The sequence below is a fragment of the Manis pentadactyla genome, chromosome 5, assembly GCF_030020395.1.
Source record: "Manis pentadactyla isolate mManPen7 chromosome 5, mManPen7.hap1, whole genome shotgun sequence".
NCBI classification, from domain to species: Eukaryota; Metazoa; Chordata; class Mammalia; order Pholidota; family Manidae; genus Manis; species Manis pentadactyla.
Window position 1 is genome coordinate 102,950,404 of NC_080023.1, and position 16,088 is coordinate 102,966,491.

The 16,088-nt window shown below is 38.4% G+C and overlaps 1 protein-coding gene across 2 annotated transcripts in view; it reads right to left on the reverse strand.

The window, feature by feature from the left end:
* Positions 1-16,088, reverse strand: part of NDNF (neuron derived neurotrophic factor) — a 55,582-nt gene that overhangs the window by 11,127 nt on the left and 28,367 nt on the right. For both annotated transcript variants that reach the window (XM_036922990.2, XM_036922988.2), the window contains exon 2: positions 2,833-3,021. In XM_036922990.2, the coding sequence (XP_036778885.2) occupies positions 2,833-3,020 (188 nt within the window). In that variant the 5' untranslated portion in view covers position 3,021. The remainder of the gene's footprint in view (positions 1-2,832; positions 3,022-16,088) is intronic.

Consider the following 16,088-nt stretch of genomic DNA (forward strand, 5'->3'; position numbering starts at 1 on the left):
TATCATAAGTGGATGTTAAATTTTGTCACGTTTTCTGCAATTTTTCAAATGCCTTTTCTGTATCTATTGAGATGATCATGATTTTCATCCTTCATTTTGTTAATGTGTCTTTGTGTGGATCTTTTCAGGATGTTGAACCATCCTTGCATCCCTGGAGTAAATCTAACTTGATCATAATATATGATCTTTTTAATGTATTGTTGCCTTCAGTTTACTAATACATTGTTGAGGATTTTTACACCTATGATACTCAGGGGTATTGGCCTGTGTGTGTCCTTATATCTGAGGGAAGTCTTTTGTAGCAGCATATTGATGAATTTTAAAAAATTCTTTTGATTGAATAATTTAGTCTACTTACATTTAAAGTAATTATAGATAGGTAGGTACTTACTGCGAGTTTGTTAATTGTTTTCTGGCTTTTTTGTAGTTTCTGTCTGTTCCTTTCTTCTCTTGCTCTCTTCCTTGTTGTTTGATGCCTATATTATACTCCAGTCTCAATATACATATTTTATATATATTTGCATATTTTCTTGTTACTAATTAGTGTCCTTTCTTTTCAGTTTAAAGAAGTCCCTTTAACAGTTCTTGTAAGACCATTTTAGTGGTCCTGAACTCCTGTAGTTTTTGCTTATCTGGAAAGTCTCTATTTGAGTAGTTTTTGCTTATCTGGAAAGTCTTTATTTTACTTCAATTATGAAATAAAATCTTGCCAAGTAGAGTATTCCTGGTTGGAATTTTTTGCTTTCAGCCATTGAATATATCATGCCACTTCCTTCTGGTATGCAAAGTTTCTGTTAAAACTACTGCTGATAGTCTTATGGATGTATCTTTGCATGTAACTGTTTTTATCTTGCTGCTTCTAAGGTTTTCTTTTCCGCTTTAACTTTTACATTTTAATTATAATGTGTCTTTGTGTGGATCTTTTCAGGTTCATCTAATTTTGAACTTTCTAGGCTTCCTGGATCTGCATGTCTGTTTCCTTCACCAGGTTAGGAAAGTTTTTAGCCTTTATTTCTTCAAATAAGTTTCCTGTCTTTTTTCTCTCTCTTTCATTCAGGAACACCTACTATGCAAATGTTGTTCTGCTTGATGTTGTCCTATAGGTCCCTTAAGCTATCTTCACTTTTTAAAAAACTTTTTTTCTTTCTGCCAGTCTATTTAGGTGAGCTCCCTTGCCCTGTCTTCCAGGTTACTAAGCCTGCTTTATCCAGTGTGCTGTTAAAACCCTCTGTTGTATTTTTCAGTTCAATTATTGTATTCTTCAGCTCTGTGACTTGTTTTTGCTCTTTCATATATTTTCTGTCTCTTTATTGAAGCCCTCTCTGTGTTCATCTCTTTTTCTCTGAAGAGCAGCGAACATCTTTAAAATCATTACTTTGAACCCTTTATCAGTTAATTACTTACCTCTGTTTCATTAAAAAATTTTTTCTATGGTTTTATCTTATTCCTTCATTTGGAATTCATGTTTCCTCATTTTGCTTGATTCTCTGTGTTTGTTTTTGTGTATTAGGTGAAACTTCTACCTCACCCAGTCTTGAAGAAGAGGTAATAAGAACACTGGGGATGTGTTTAGTCTGTGTCTGTGAAGTGCTATGGGGGTGGTAGCCTACGAAGAACTGTCCTCTGATTGTTGCAGTTCTGTGAGGCTCAGAAATGCAATCACGCCCATCCCCAGTCAGCAGAATCATGCATTCCAAGGCTGTCCCCTGTGTGGACTGCACACATCCATTGGCTTTGGTGGAGCTGCTGGGAAACACCAGTCCAGGGCCTCGGGGGAGCACTGGGTTGGGTCAAGCCTACCTGCCAGGTTTGTAGGGTAGAGTTTCAAGAGAGAAAAGGGCCAGGGTAAGTCTGCCCACCAGGTTTAGCAGAACATAGCTGTAGAAGAGCACATGGGTGGGGCATGCAGCACTAGAAAGACAGATAGAAAGTACAAAAATGACACCTATCAGTGCCTCTGTCTCTGGAGAGTTCCAATAGACCCCTACCAGCTGATGATTTTAAATTAACAAATGAATCTCCTTTAAATATGGTCTAGGTGCTTTAAATCTGCTGTTTTTGTGCTGGATCCCAGAGTGAGTGAGTCTGTGAGCTCTCAGTTTAAGAGCAGACTCTTAATTTCCCACAGACCTTTAGGACTCCTGGACATATACCCACTGACTTTCAAGATGTTTTCTCTAACATATTCTCTCTGGTACACATCCCAAGGATAGGGGTGCCTGATGTGGTCCTTGAATCCCTTGCTCCTCAGAACTATCAGAACTATGCTCTGTATTTGTGAGATCCATCCCACTTGTGGGTTGCCATGCTGAGGTGGAGTTTTTGGAGAGATTATGTCTCTGCCTTTCCTACCCGTCTCAGTGTGGCCTTTTTATCCTTTAAAAGGAGTTGTTCAATAAGTTTTGGGTCCTTTTCAGAGAACTGTTCTATATATAGCTATAAATTTGGTGTGTCTATGGGAGGCGGTAAGTTCAGGGTCTTCTTATGCTGCCACCTTGAGCCCTATTCTCAATTAATTTCAATTTAGTTCTGTAGAGTCCATCTTAAAATTTCTTACTATTCTGAAGATAAGGAAATAATCATTCCAATATGTAAGAAATGCAAGGATTGTCTTCTTTACCCCAAAGAGATCATAATCAACAAGAATCAAACAGCCTCTATTTAATGGTTAGAAGTTGTATTGCCATTTTCTTCTTACTATTTCTTACAGAGAAATAGGCAATTCTATCACAGCTTGATTGCAAACTATCTAACTAAGTCTGAAAGGTTACTTTATTTCTTACAGGCATCCTTTAAGAGTTTATGATAAAGAAAGTATTGCAGGGAGAATACCTTTTAGGTGTGTCTCTAAAGAGATAACTGCTAATTTCAGCTCCATCTGGAATTACTGATGAATCATGGAAAAATGCCTTGTCCCGGATCTGCATCTGAAAAAGTTCTTCATCTCGTGTGGGTAACTTTTGGGTCCTTGAGCTAAGTGGTAACAGCAGCCACAGCAGACACCAGTGGAGAGGCATCATCCTGGGGTAACAGAAAAGATTGCTTACATTAGTTTTGCAGCAGACACTTGGGCAAATTGCAGACTTTGTAAAGGGTTAACACTATTTTAGTTCTGACCAAAAGTTAAACCTGCATTATGTATTTTGGATACATGCACATAATCTTAAATCACATTTTGTTTTTTCAAAGTATTTCCTGTCTTTTTCCCCCCAATATTTCATGGAGTTAATAATGAATTCTCTAGAATTTTATATATTAAAAAGATTTTGAAATGAAAGGGTTCTTGGTCCATTAATTTCCCTGGTTATCCAGAGAGAAAATCCCCATTTCCAATAGCAGAAGTCAATATGGTCATTACAGATATCTGTATACAAACGTCTCAAAGCTTGACCTATAAGTCACAGAGACCTATTGGTCAGAATTATTATTATTATTGACACAATTTTTGTTATTCTTCTTTGAAATTTGACTAAGGATTATATGTGTAAATTACTATTATTCCCAAGATCATATTTTCATAAAATCAGACATTTTTATAGATTATAAAGTTGAGATTTCTGATAGGTTAAGCAATTTGTCCAGAATCACATGATGAGTTATTTACTGATGTCTAATTATTATAGATGTCCAGACTCCTCAACACAACATTTATATATAAGCCTTTACTTTATGAGAAAGTGGGTTTGGATTCCTACTCTCAGATCAAGTGAGCCGTTAGAAAGCTGAACAGTTAAGTCATTTGTCATAACCACCAGCAGAGTTATATAATTACTACTCAAGCAGAGAATTTTTGTTGAGTTACATTTTGGCATTCATCACAGACTTTCATCAGAGATCTTATAATTATGGATCACTCTCTGCTTCACATTGCTGTAGGGGTGTTAAGGACACCATCTTCCACAAGTTTCATGGTTCCCACCAGGAAACCTCAGGCAAGTTCTTTTCATGTCAAGTGCTTGTGGAAGGCTTTGCTTCCTCTGAGGATTTGGTTCTTTTTTTCCTCATTGAAAAAACTATATAAGGAGTCATTTTCCCTTATCTCTTTGACAACATATATCAGGAAACTCAAGCATTAGAGAAATACAGTGTTTTTACATTTAAAGTACTTTACTGAGAAAGTGAAATGCAAATATTTGCAATAACTTGAAATTAAGTGAATGCCAGTTTTATTTCTAAAGAGCCATTATTATAGCTGAGGTCACCTCTACTTAAAGTATCATTTGACTTTAATTGAATGCTATCTCTTAGTGCTATGAGAAACAGAATCATACAACTAAAAATGTTTTTAAGCATATAAACTTTTCTTTTTTATGACAGTGTCAAAAGTAGGTTTCTCACATTGAGCATGCTCAAAAAGTTCATTCAGCTTCTTCTTTCCAAAACAATTTTTCCTACCATGTGTGTCTGCAGTTTTCCATACAAAATATCATCACTAATTGAGTGTTACTATGTGCAAAACACAGTGCTAATTTACTAACTGCACTGTTGCATTTAGTCCTCATAACAACCTTATGAAGTAGGTACTACTCTTACAAAAAAGAATAAGCCTGTTTACATAAGCAGAGAAAGGATATAAATCCAGATGAATCTGCAGAGACCAAACTTTTCTCCTCTATATTACCTCTCAAGAAAGCCAACAATAATTTCTTATAAGAGACTCTAATTTCCCATCTTTATTTCTCAGTTTTACTGTATTGGATGAAAACTTAACTGAGAGCTAAGAAACTTGACTTTTTTGTTTCAGCTCCTAACTGGATGTGTAATCTTAGGCAATTCACTTAAACACATTGAATCTCAATTTTCTGAAGGGTTTGGATAGATGACCTCTAAACTCTGAAAATGAATGATTCTGAGACTGAATACTGAACTCCTCTTTCCAACTAGCCAGCAGTTTAGAAATAAGACAAGGCCTCCTTAAGTTTCATTAAATAATCTGTCTCTTGGATATCCACATGACTGTTAGGGTGAAATTCAAAGGAAGCTGAGGATGTAAGCAGGAGCTCACAGGAGGTACTACAGCAGACAAGAGTTATATGTACAGAAGATGGCTGGATGGACCAAAATCAAGACAGTGAACCTATCTGAAACAGAGACATGGTGGGCTAAGCTGGATGGGACCTCCACCCATAACTCTTAGTCCTTCCTTTTCTTCTCTGATGTCCTTCCTCTTGAGCTAACAGAAACAGAAACTGTGAACAGAATTTGATATGCTGCCCCTGTTAAGAAATACTTATTATTTCAGCCTAATAAAACATAGTCCACTTGCTCTGTTGTAGCATTCCTGAAACTTGACCCAATCCAGTGCTCCTGAGAGCAGATGATGCTAGACAATAAAGTAGGTCTCTTTAGAAAAGGTTAGAATTTCCCATACTTATTAGGAAATTAAAGCAAACATGCCAGGGCAGCATTTGAGTATGAGATACTCAGGCATATTTCCCTAGTTCCACTCAAGGGCAGCCTAGCCTCATGAATGCTCATGTTTGCCCATGAAGCTGTCACTTGCACAGGACCACTGCACAACAGAGCAGGATAAGCTGCCCAATGCTACAGGATATTTGGGATATGTGGGCAGCCCCAGAGTTAGAGAGCTAGCTAATTCTGATTGGTAGGAATTTTCCAAGCATCCTCAGCTGCTCCTGGGAAAAACTTTTTCCTTATTAAATCAGACAATCATCGGAGATGAATTTTGAATTAATGCAATATTAATAAATTTTATTGTCTACATACTTCACAGCAGACACTCTTCTAAGTGCTTTATGTATATATTATCTCATGAAATGCTAGCTACAACCCTATGATGTAGGGTTTCAGAAATTATCAAACTGAGGCTTAGACAGTTAAGATCATAGTGAATACAATATGATGTGAGAAATATGAACCATTTATCATGAGTGTCTTTAAAAATATGGTATATATGATTATTATGTATTTCCCATATCAGCTATTTGGCAATTTAATATTTATTGAAGTGAACAATTTCAGTTGATAGCTTATTCAGAGTAAGTATTGGGATACAATTCTCCAGGGGTCTCTGGGCTTGTTTTTGCTTATTTTGGGAGCAGAAGAATTGACTGCCTTGTGCTACAGATTGTCTTTTCAAGGATATCTGTGTAGTGAATAGCCTTGGAAGATAAAGCCTCTGGAGAAAAGAGGGAGCATGATAAAAGATTTGAGTTCCCTAAGCTCAGGGCTCCAATCTTGTAATAAACCTTGCTATATGGCTGGTGCCATCTGGCCTCTGCATCATCCTGTAGGAAGAGGGGGGTCAGGGAGCCAGTGGGAGGAAATGATGATGCTGTGGAGTCTGCTACTGCTCTGAGTAACAAAGTCCTCTGTCTCTGGCCCAGGAATCTTGTGCCATCTAGCACCAATGTAACTATGGAAAGCTAACTTGTTAGCTTGCAAGTAGGGTGAGATCTCAAAGTCTTCACAGTTCTTGACACTAAGTCATTATTTTACTGACTTATCTACTTTACTGCCTCAGGTAGATATTTTTATGTCAATTGCCACCAACAGGAAATAGATTTCCACTTTACTCTTTGTTTTCTTTACAAAAACTGTCATATTTTCCCAGCTACAGTGCTATCAGGTCACACTTTCTGTTTCTAACCATTTTAATTGCCACAGCAATTATGGACAAAACAGGTACTTTTCAAAAGAGTGCTTTTTATTTTTATTTTCTCCTTTTTTTTGTATCTGTATGAAAAGATGGCTGTTAGCTGAACCCATACTGGTGATTATTTCATAATACATATAAATCAAACTGTCACGATGTATGCCTTAAACTCATATGGTGATGTATGTCAATTACTTTTCGATTAAACTGGAGAAAATTAGTATGATCCCAAAACATGGGGACTTTGTGTTCCATAGGATTGTAATTTTCTAAAGCTATCTGATAACATTCATATATTGGTGAAGAAAAATGTACTTAATTATTAGGGTAAGTTAACCATTTGTTCAATTTGATCAAGTTACAAGCAGAATTTTTGGTAATAAAATATATTTAAAAGAAGCATTGAGGGAGAGGGCGGAAGAAGGCGGCGTGAGTAGAGCAGCGGAAATCTCCTCCCAAAACCACATATATTTATGAAAATATAACAAAGACAACCCTTCCTAGAATAAAGACCAGAGGACACAGGACAATATCCAGACCACATCCGCACCTGAGAGAACCCAGCGCCTCGCGAAGGGGGTAAGATACAAGCCCTGGCCCCGCGGGAGCCGACCGCCCCTCCCCCCAGCTGCCAGCGGGAGAAGAGCAGGCAGAGCGGGAGGGAGACAGAGCCCAGGACTTCCGAACACCCAGCCCCAGCCATCCGGGCCAGAGTGCAGACACAGTGGGTGCGCAGGGGGCCCTGGATACTAGGGAAACAGGGCAGCAAGAACAGTGAGTAGGCACCGGAGGCCGGGCGCTGGAGGACATAAGAAAAGAGAGCAACCAATTTTTTTTTTCTGTTTTGTTTTGGCGAGCGCTTTTTGGAAGTCTTAAAGGGATAGGGACCCCAATACTAGGGAAACAGGGCAGCAAGAACAGTGAGCGGGCACCAGAGGCTTGGCACCGGAGGACACCAGAAAAGCGAGTGACTATTCTTTTTTTTTTTTTTGCTGTTTTGTTTTGGCTAGCGCTTTTTGGAAGTCTTAAAGGGATAGGGACCCCAATATACTAGGGAAACAGGGCAGCAAGACCGGTGAGCAGATGCCTGAGGCTGACACCAGAGAATAAAGAAAAACGAGCGGCCACCTTTTTTTTTTTTTTTTTTAATTAAAAAATTTTTTCTTTTAACTAAAAAAATTTTTTTTTTCTTTTTTTTGTGGTCGTTGTTTTGTTTTGGCGGGTGCTTTTTGGAAGTCTTAAAGGGGCAGGGCGGGACACTTAATCCAGAGGTAGGGAATCCGGGGATCTCTGGGCACCCTAACCCCTGGGCTGCAGGGAGCAGGGAGGCCCCTTACTGAGATAAATAGCCTTCCAGCCGCTCCCCCTCCAACGTGACTCACCACTTTGGAGTAGCTGCCCGAGCCAGGCCATGCCCACAGCAACAGCGTAGGTAAACTCCATAGCAGCAGGGCACGAAGCAGAAACCCTGTCTGCGCGCGCAGCTGCCCAGCACAAGCCACTAGAGGTCGCTGTTCTCCCAGGAGAGGAGGGCCACAAACCAACAAGAAGGGAACTTCTTCCAGCCGTCACTCGTCCCAGCTCTGCAAACTATTCCTATCACCATGAAAAGGCAAAGCTACAGGCAGACAAAGATCACAGAGACACCACCAGAGAAGGTGACAGACCTAACCACTCTTCCTGACAAAGAATTCAAAATAGGAATCATAAACATGCTGACAGAGATGCAGAGAAATATGCAAGAGAAATGGGATGAAGTCCGGAAGGAGATCACAGATGCCAGAAAGGAAATCGCAGAAATGAAACAAACTCTGGAAGGGTTTATAAGCAGAATGGATAGGATGCAAGAGGCCATTGATGGAATTGAAATCAGAGAACAGGAACGCATAGAAGGTGACATAGAGAGAGACAAAAGGATCTCCAGGAATGAAACAATATTAAGAGAACTGTGTGACCAATCCAAAAGGAACAATATCTGTATTATAGGGGTCCCAGAAGAAGAAGAGAGAGGAAAAGAGATGGAAAGTATCTTAGAAGAAATAATTGCTGAAAACTTCCCCACACTGGGGGAGGAATTAATCGAACAGACCACGGAAATACACAGAACCCCCAACAGAAAGGATCCAAGAAGGACAACACCAAGACACATAATAATTAAAATGCCAAAGATCAAGGACAAGGAAAGAGTGTTAAAGGCAGCTAGAGAGAAAAAGGTCACCTATAAAGGGAAACCATCAGGCTAACATCAGACTTCTCAACAGAAACCCTACAGGCCAGAAGAGAATGGCATGATATATTTAATACAATGAAACAGAAGGGCCTTGAACCAAGGATACTGTATCCAGCACGACTATCATTCAAATATGATGGTGGGATTAAACAATTCCCAGACAAACAAAAGCTGAGGGAATTTGCTTTCCACAAACCACCTCTACAGAACATCTTACAGGGACTGCTCTAGATGGGAGCACTCCTAGAAAGAGCACAGCACAAAACACCCAACATATGAAGAATCGAGGAGGAGGAACAAGAAGGGAGAGAAGAAAAGAATCTCCAGACAGTGTATATAACAGCTCAATAAGCGAGTTAGGCAGTAAGATACTAAAGAGGCTAACCTTGAACCTTTGGTAACCACGAATTTAAAGCCTGCAATGGCAATAAGTACATATCTTTCAATAGTCACCCTGAATGTTAATGGGCTGAATGCACGAATCAAAAGACACAGAGTAATAGAATGGATAAAAAAGCAAGACCCATCTATATGCTGCTTACAAGAAACTCACCTCAAACCCAAAGACATGTACAGACTAAAAGTCAAGGGATGGAAAAACATATTTCAAGCAAACAACAGCGAGAAGAAAGCAGGGGTTGCAGTACTAATATCAGACAAAATAGACTTCAAAACAAAGAAAGTAACAAGAGATAAAGAAGGACACTACATAATGATAAAGGGCTCAGTCCAACAAGAGGATATAATCATTCTAAATATATATGCACCCAATACAGAAGCACCAGCATATGTGAAACAAATACTAACAGAACTAAAGGGGGAAATAGACTGCAGTGCATTCATTCTAGGAGACTTCAACACACCACTCACCCCAAAGGATAGATCCACCGGGCAGAAAATAAGTAAGGACACGGAAGCACTGAACAACACAGTAGAGCAGATGGACCTAATAGACATCTATAGAACTCTACATCCAAAAGCAACAGGATATACATTCTTCTCAAGTGCACATGGAACATTCTCCAGAATAGACCACATACTAGGCCACAAAAAAAGAGCCTCAGAAAATTCCAAAAGATTGAAATCCTACCAACCAACTTTTCAGACCACAAAGGCATAAAACTAGAAATGAACTGTACAAAGAAAGCAAAGAGGCTCACAAACACATGGAGGCTTAACAACACGCTCCTAAATAATCAATGGATCAATGACCAAATCAAAATGGAGATACAGCAATATATGGAAACAAATGACAACAACAACACTAAGCCCCAACTTCTGTGGGACACAGCAAAAGCAGTCTTAAGAGGAAAGTATATAGCAATCCAAGCATATTTAAAAAAGGAAGAACAATCCCAAATGAATGGTCTAATGTTACAATTATCGAAATTGGAAAAAGAAGAACAGATGAGGCCTAAGGTCAGCAGAAGGAGGGACATAATAAAGATCAGAGAAGAAATAAATAAAATTGAGAAGAATAAAACAATAGCAAAAATCAATGAAACCAAGAGCTGGTTCTTTGAGAAAATAAACAAAATAGATAAGCCTCTAGCCAGACTTATTAAGAAGAAAAGAGAGTCAACACAAATCAACAGTATCAGAAACGAGAAAGGAAAAATCACGACGGACCCCACAGAAATACAAAGAATTATTAGAGAATACTATGAAAACCTATATGCTAACAAGCTGGGAAACCTAGGAGAAATGGACAACTTCCTAGAAAAATACAACCTTCCACGATTGACTCAGAAAGAAACAGAAAATCGAAACAGACCAATTACCAGCAACAAAATTGAAGCGGTAATCAATAAACTACCAAAGAACAAAACCCCCGGGCCAGATGGATTTACCTCGGAATTTTATCAGACATACAGGGAAGACAAAACACCCATTCTCCTTAAAGTTTTCCAAAAAATAGAGGAGGAGGGGATACTCCCAAACTCATTCTATGAAGCTAACATCACCCTAATACCAAAACAAGGCAAAGACCCAACCAAAAAACAAAACTACAGACCAAAATCCCTGATGAACATAGATGCAAAAATAGTCAACAAAATATTAGCAAACCGAATTCAAAAATACATTAAAAGGATCATATACCATGACCAAGTGGGATTCATTCCAGGGATGCAAGGATGGTACAACATTCGAAAGTCCATCAACATCAACAAAAAGAAAGACAAAAACCACATGATCATCTCCATAGATGCTGAAAAAGCATTTGACAAAGTTCAACATCCATTCATGATAAAAACTCTCAGCAAAATGGGAATAGAGGGCAAGTACCTCAACATAATAAAGGCCATCTATGATAAACCCACAGCCAACATTATATTGAACAGCGAGAAGCTGAAAGCATTTCCTCTGAGATCGGGAACTAGACAGGGATGCCCACTCTCTCCACTGTTATTTAACATAGTACTGGAGGTCCTAGCCATGGCAATCAGACAAAACAAAGAAATACAAGGAATCCAGATTGGTAAAGAAGAAGTTAAACTGTCACTATTTGCAGATGACATGATACTGTACATAAAAAACCCTAAAGACTCCACCCCAAAACTACTAGAACTGATAGTGGAATACAGCAAAGTTTCAGGATACAAAATCAACACACAGAAATCTGTGGCTTTCCTATACACTAACAATGAACCAACAGAAAGAGAAATCAGGAAAACAACTCCATTCACAATTGCATCAAAAAAAATAAAATACCTAGGAATAAACCTAACCAAAGAAGTAAAAGACTTATACTCTGAAAACTACAAGCCACTCTTAAGAGAAATTAAAGGGGACACTAACAGATGGAAACTCATCCCATGCTCGTGGCTAGGAAGAATTAATATCGTCAAAATTGCCATCCTGCCCAAAGCAACATACAGATTTGATGCAATCCCTATGAAACTACCAGCAACATTCTTCAATGAACTGGAACAAATAATTCAAAAATTCATATGGAAACACCAAAGACCCCGAATAGCCAAAGCAATCCTGAGAAAGAAGAATAAAGTAGGGGGGATATCACTCCCCAACTTCAAGCTCTACTATAAAGCCATAGTAATCAAGACAATTTGGTACTGGCACAAGAGCAGAGCCACAGACCAATGGAACAGACTAGAGAATCCAGACATTAACCCAGACATATATGGTCAATTAATATTTGATAAAGGAGCCATGGACATACAATGGCGAAATGACAGTCTCTTCAACAGGTGGTGCTGGCAAAACTGGACAGCTACACATAGGAGAATGAAACTGGACCATTGTCTAACCCCATATACAAAAGTAAACTCAAAATGGATCTAAGACCTGAATGTAAGCCATGAAACCATTAAACTCTTGGAAGAAAACATAGGCAAAAACCTCTTAGACATAAACATGAGTGACCTCTTCTTGAACATATCTCTCTGGGCAAGGAAAACAACAGCAAAAATGAGTAAGTGGGACTATATTAAGCTGAAAAGCTTCTGTACAGCAAAAGACACCATCAATAGAACAAAAAGGATCCCTACAGTATGGGAGAATATATTTGAAAATGACACATCTGATAAAGGCTTGACGTCCAGAATATATAAAGAGCTCACACGCCTCAACAAACAAAAAACAAATAACCCAATTAAAAAATGGGCAGAGGAACTGAACAGACAGTTCTCCAAAAAAGAAATACAGATGGCCAACAGACACATGAAAAGATGCTCCACATCTCTAATTATCAGAGGAATGCAAATTAAAACTACAATGGGGTATCACCTCACACCAGTAAGGATGGCTGCCATCCAAAAGACAAACAACAACAAATGTTGGCGAGGCTGTGGAGAAAGGGGAACCCTCCTACACTGCTGGTGGGAATGTAAGTTAGTTCAACCATTGTGGAAAGCAGTATGGAGGTACATCAAAATGCTCAAAACAGACTTACCATTTGACCCAGGAATTGCACTCCTAGGAATTTACCCTAAGAATGCAGCAATCAAGTATGAGAAAGATCAGTGCACCCCTATGTTTATCGCAGCACTATTTACAATAGCCAAGAATTGGAAGCAACCTAAATGTCCATCGATAGATGAATGGATAAAGAAGAGGTGGTACATATACACAATGGAATACTACTCAGCCATAAGAAAAGGGCAAATCCAACCATTTGCAGCAACATGGATGGAGCTGGAGGGTATTATGCTCAGTGAAACAAGCCAAGCAGAGAAAGAGAAATACCAAATGATCTCACTTATCTGTGGAATATAAGAACAAAGGAAAAACTGAAGGAACAAAACAGCAGCAGAATCACAGAACTCAAGAATGGACTAACAGGTACCAAAGGGAAAGGAACTGGGGAGGATGGGTAGGTAGGGAGGGATAAGGAGGGGGAGAAGTAGGGGGATATTGAGATTAGCATGCATGGGGAGGTAGGAGAAAAGGGAGGGCTGTACAACACAGAGAAGGCAAGTAGTGATTCTACAACATTTTGCTATGCTGATGGACAGTGACTGTAAATGGGATTATAGGGGGGACCTGGTATAGGGGAGAGCCTAGTAAACATAATATTCGTCATGTAAGTGCAGATTAGTGATACCAAAAAAAAAAAAAAAAAGGCAGTTCCTGTGTGGTAACCTCTAATGAGTTCTACACAAGGGTATAAAGGGCATATAAAGTGTAGGCAAAGGGTCTGTTTGTGTTTATACAGAGGATCAAAGCCTAATTGGGCTACCCCAAATATGAACTAAGATATGATATGAAAGAGAACTTCCAACATCAGCATTCTCTGGAAGACTCATGCCAGAAGATGATCATCAAAAAACCCCAACAAAGATCCACGCACTGCTACAGCTGTAGATGCACTCATCCCACCAGTTCCTGGACTTGCCATGGGAATGAGGAAGGAGATATCTAAGCTGGCCTGTGCATACAGTAAAACAACAAATTTGACTGGATCTATACTGTTGGAATTCAATCAAGAATTAGGAGAAGTGCAAATTGTAGCGCTCCAAAATCTTACAACTACAGACTATTTTCTGTTAAAAGAACATAAGGGATGTGAACATTCCCCAGGAATGGGTTGTTTTAATTTGTCTGATTTCTCTCAGACTGTTCAAGTTCAGTTGGACAATATCCACCATATCATAGATAAGTTTTCACAAATGCCTAAGGTGCCTAACTGGTTTTCTTGGTTTCACTGCAGATGGCTGGTAATTACAGATATGCTTTGGTTATGTAACTATACTCCTATTATGTTAATGTGTGTGCGCAATTTAAGTAGTAGCTTAAAACCTATCCATGCTGAAGTTACTCTACAAGAAGATATGTCAAAGAAATAATCAGTCTTCCCATGTTTTCTTCCGCCTGTTACTTCTATGGCTTTTCTTCTTCCTTCCTAATTACAACCCTTAAATAGAATTCGTGCCTCATATCAAATTTACCGAGTATCATAATTCTTCCAAGTGGTAAAGATACCTCAAGACAAATGCTGGGCATAGAAGCCACAGGGCATAAATATGCAAAGAAATAAAAAGCTAACCATTTCAAACAATAAGGCTTCTGTCTCACTTACCAACTTTACATTTCCCTGTATGGCCCCCGAAGATGACTGGTTAACCAGAGACAGGTAAGATTCCTCAAGGGAGGAACAACCTAAGACAGGCACAGTTGCAGGGGGGTCATCAGGTGAGAAATTGGGGATCAACAGAGGTGAGGCTTAGAACCTCACTCCCCATGTTCTGAGAGAAATCTTTTGCATACGTGGATGTTTTATTGCCCTTGTCTAGCTTGGATTAACACATAGTCTACAGGCACACACCTGATCATCTACATTTGCTCTCTTACAACACTAAACTATGTTTTCTACCTTTATCTTGTATCTACCTACCACTTCAGCATTTTATTAAAAATTATAATAATAAAGAGAGAAATGTGGTATCCACATATAAATCAAGTATAAAAATCAAATGAGTATTCATAATTGAACTGACTGTTTATAGTTCATAATGCATGAGCAAAACCAAAAGTTTCTGTGATGACTGCCCTTGTACTGTTCACTATGTAACTTATTCACTATGTAAGAATTTGTTCTCCATGTAAGAACTTTTTTGTTATGCCTCAGAAGATTGGAGACTGACGAAGGTTAGGCTTGGGGTGGATTAATGATTGTGCATTGAGCATTGACTCCCCTATACAGAATTTTATTGTTGTTAACAACCGTTTGATCAATAAATATGAGAGATGCCCTCACAAAAAAAAAAAAAAAAGTACACACTTCCAATGGTAAAATAAATAACCGGGATGTAATGTATAGCATAATGAATATAGTCAAGTTATTGTAACAGCTTGGTAAGGTGATAGCTGGTACCTAGAATTGTCATGTATATAAATGTTGAATCACTATGTTGTACACCTGAAACTAATGTAATGCAATACTGTGTGTCAACTACCCTTCAATAAAAAATAATTATCTACAAAAAAAAAAAAGAAGCATTAAATATAGCTAATCAAAAAACTATCACACAGACATTTCTGCATATTTTTGTAGCTTATATTCACTGACTGAAATTTAAGATTTTACTTAGATATGGTTTAAAGGAATGTTTTAAGATTTTATAGATTTTCCCCTACCAATAAAACTTTCTTTCTCAGATATTCAGCATAAGAATTAGTCACTTTTAATGAACAACTGAAAATACATTCCTCTTAAGAATAAGACTTAGGTAGGCTGGTCTATAAGAACAGACTTTTCTTCTAAATTACAAAAGTGCCCTCTAATGGCATAACTTTTCTCATTTCTTTTTGTTACTTCTAGATATCCAGAGCTTATTTTTAAAGGTTACACTAAGTAGCACTGCTCAGAATTTCTCTTTCAACATTATTTCTTTTGTCCCGGGCATCTCGTGGATAATCTAAGAAACGTCTCTGTACAGCAAGAAATCTTGCCATATCTCTCTACAATCAAATGTCTAGGTCCAGCAAGAGTAGCAAGTTGCTAGGATGATTACAGATATTTTTATTTTGTTAGGCAGATCTATCAACTTGGCTTCACAATTATTCACAGCCCAAGAAAACTAGGTGGTATTATCCTATTTACTGAGATTCATTTTGATGATTTCAATGGAAAACTTCTGATGAATCAGGTATAGAGATGCTAATCTAAAACTCTGATACTACTCATGTTGTCAACGTCATTCTTTCTATCTGGTACACATACCTTCAGATCCACCAAAACTTAAATGAGAAAAGAGAAATGACTTAATGATTTAATACCCT